The sequence below is a fragment of the Etheostoma cragini genome, chromosome 17, assembly GCF_013103735.1.
Source record: "Etheostoma cragini isolate CJK2018 chromosome 17, CSU_Ecrag_1.0, whole genome shotgun sequence".
NCBI lineage: Eukaryota > Metazoa > Chordata > Actinopteri > Perciformes > Percidae > Etheostoma > Etheostoma cragini.
The window spans coordinates 2,046,355-2,049,545 of NC_048423.1; the positions used below are offsets into that span (position 1 = coordinate 2,046,355).

Consider the following 3,191-nt stretch of genomic DNA (forward strand, 5'->3'; position numbering starts at 1 on the left):
GGGGGGGGGGGGGGGGGGACTTTATCAGGATGCATAGTATCCTGCTGAATGTCGTGATAAAAAGATTTTGCAATACATAAACAGATTTTTAAGTATACTCGGTTCTTTCTTTCCTGCTGCTTTCAGAGTAAAATACAACAAATTGCTTGTTAAAAGTAAAAAAAAAAAAGATTTCCAATGTTCTTTTATTGAACAAACTGAACATTGAACTAAACACAAAAGGCAACAATAAAAAAGAACGACAGCTACATTCTCAGGAAATCCCTGAGTGAAATATCGCAGTTAAAAAAAAAAGTGTCTTTAGAGTGTATCACATGGATGTTATAGCAGAGGAGTCACATTAAGATGCAAAAGTGAGAAAACTGCAGAAATTATTTTAAAAAGAAGTAAGTGGACTCGTACAGAGTAGACGCGTTGTTCCATTTCTGGAGATGTCCACGTCCGTTCCTTGTACCTACAGCGTAGCTTCAAGCAGAACTAGAAATCAAGTTTTAGGATTATCATTTTGGCAAAAATCTAGTAAATCTAGTTTCTAGCCATCCCGGTTTGTCCCTCTGAGCCTCTGAGCTATTTCCTGCGTTGCTGCACAAACTGAATTCAAAGGAAACTGTCAAAGTCAGCCTTCCTACTACTTCTTCTCCTTCTTTTTTCTTCTCTACACTTTTGTGTCTGACGTGTCAACCAACTCCAGTCCAGACCACACATGGTTGGCTCCTTTCCTGATGAATCATCTGACTCTGGCTGCCATCATGTGAGCAGAGCAAGTGCAGAGGCCAAATGGTTTGCTGTTAGTTGTTAGTCTCCTCTGCCCTCACACTGCACAGTGAGGTCAGACATCCACCCTGGGGGGCCGACGCCCTGCCGTCTTCAGCAAGGCTCCTTCAGCAAGATGGGATTGTGCCAAAAAGAGCTCCATCTGAAGGATTTGTCTGGAAGCAGCTGTAACACACACTGCTATGAAAATCAATCGTCATCTAATTAAATTTAACCAGGAACCAGAGACCGGGACCACAAACACACACGTACACACACACACACACAAAATCCATTTTACAGTCCCTTCAGTGCACCATGTTGTGTATAAACAGATGCAGGCTAACCACATTAGCCTCTGAATGGCTCTGGAGCATCAAGCCGACCAATTACAGCCCTCGTAGGGTTGATAACTTGCTGGACTCCACTGGGTTTCTAGGCTTTGACTTCAGAAAAGCAACGCAGCATCTGGATTTGATCTTCAATCGTGTATAAAAGCATCACTCAAACGTAAATGCCCCCGCATGCTCAACAGGTTCCAAGAGCCCTAATTGTTGTTGATTTTCTGTTCTATTAATTCCACCAGAAGAGTTTCAAATTAGGCCTGCACGATTCGGGGGGGAATATAAATCACAATGTTTTTGCTTGGAAATGATATCATGATTCTCTGCCACGATTTGTTTGACCATGACAAATCCAAACAAATTGGCAGTACCAAACATAGATTATTTTTGGCACCTTTAGCACACTGCTCATCGCCACTAGCCTGTAAACACAGAGGCTCCAATGGAGAGAAGGGAAAAACCTATCATATACAGTCTGTTTAACACTCAGGAGACAGTAGTAGCGTGTGGGATGCATTTGGCTCGCATTATTAAATGAGAATCAAAGTCATTAAAAATTATGTTTATTAAAATAATTTTAATTTTTTTTTTCTTAAATCAATTTAATTAAAAAATTAAATTGTTAACAGGTTGAATCAAGATTGCGATTTAAAACGATTGTTATGTGATTGTTACGATTGTTTGTGATGCAGTTGGCTTGTAAAGCTAATGAGAATCAAAGTCATTAAAAAATATTCAAATACATTTAAATATATGTATGTATATATATATGTGTATATATATATATATATATACACACACACACACAAACAGTATATTTATGTTTTTTCAATCAAATTCATATACATACATATTTTTTTTAAATCAAATTCGTTTAAAAATTATATCGTGAACAGGGTGAATCGAGATCGTGATTTTATAACGATTAATTGTGCAGGCCTATTCCAAATCCCGCCAAAACTTAAAAGAGCAACATTGAAGCAGAAAAACGTGATGCAGACTTCCACCAGACCTCCCCAGCCTGAAGCTGTTTCCACCCGGGACCCGATGATGATGCGTTTAAAGAGCCAACCTGCTGTGTGGATAATGTTGAGTCGGGGTCTGTGGTTGGATCATCCTCTCTGGCTGCAGTCTTGCCAAACAGGCGCCACCCTGTTGCATTATGGGATGGCGCCTTGGGCTCTTTGGGTTTCCTAGAAAACAGGCTCCTGAAAAAGAGAGACAGAGAAACCATGGGTTGTATTATTATTAATACATATATTATAGTATTATTACTGCCATGCTGAACTGGAACCAAAACGATATTCTTACACTGAGAGAGAACTGAACACATAACTACAATATCTTCTCCGGAGCTTCTGGAAATACAAATTACCAACAAGTCCTCCGAACTATACGACGATGGGTTGTTCGTTTCTCCCCTCTAATACGACCCTCAGGTCATAAAATGTTCAGTCAAGTTTGTTAGCCCCCTGTTGTTTATTTTCAAATGGGACTCAAACCTTGCTCTCCCAGGTAATAGTCCTGTGTTGCTCTTATACTTCGTCACCTGACTTCCTTCTTTTCTCCTGTAAATAGGACTCGTAACCCTCAAACCTCTGGGTCTGTTTTTTGGGGGAAGGACAGTCCCCAAATGGCATAAACATACGGTTTCCCAATCGTGGTTAACTTCTGTAAATGTTCCTTATTGTTCAGTCAGTCTTTCTTACAAACTCCCATTCTGTGCATTATTTTCAAAAACCTGAATCATATCTTCATTATCAGAGCATTTCATAACCATCCAAGTGGCTTCTGACATGCAAAGGTCCTGACTGTCAGACGCGAAAGCTGTGGAAAAATGATTCACTTCCTCAAAAACTAATGGAGGGAAGAAATAAAGAGTGCAGACGTAATGTAGAATCGCTGATCGTCATTCTGACCGCAGTCGTGCAGCTGCAGCAGTTTGTTAAGATGCTGGAAGGAAAGCAAAGCTGCCAGATCAACGGTTTCTGGTCAGGAGGAGGAGAGAAGAGAGAGAGAGAAACGGGAGGAATCTTAAGAAGGAAATGAACACACACACACACACACACACACACACACACACACACACACACA

General features: G+C 40.4%; 1 protein-coding gene across 2 annotated transcripts in view; it reads right to left on the reverse strand.

The window, feature by feature from the left end:
* Positions 1-3,191, reverse strand: part of LOC117960297 (TBC1 domain family member 12-like) — a 24,920-nt gene that overhangs the window by 9,798 nt on the left and 11,931 nt on the right. For both annotated transcript variants that reach the window (XM_034898119.1, XM_034898118.1), the window contains exon 2: positions 2,170-2,305. In XM_034898119.1, coding sequence (XP_034754010.1) covers positions 2,170-2,305 — 136 coding nt within the window. The remainder of the gene's footprint in view (positions 1-2,169; positions 2,306-3,191) is intronic.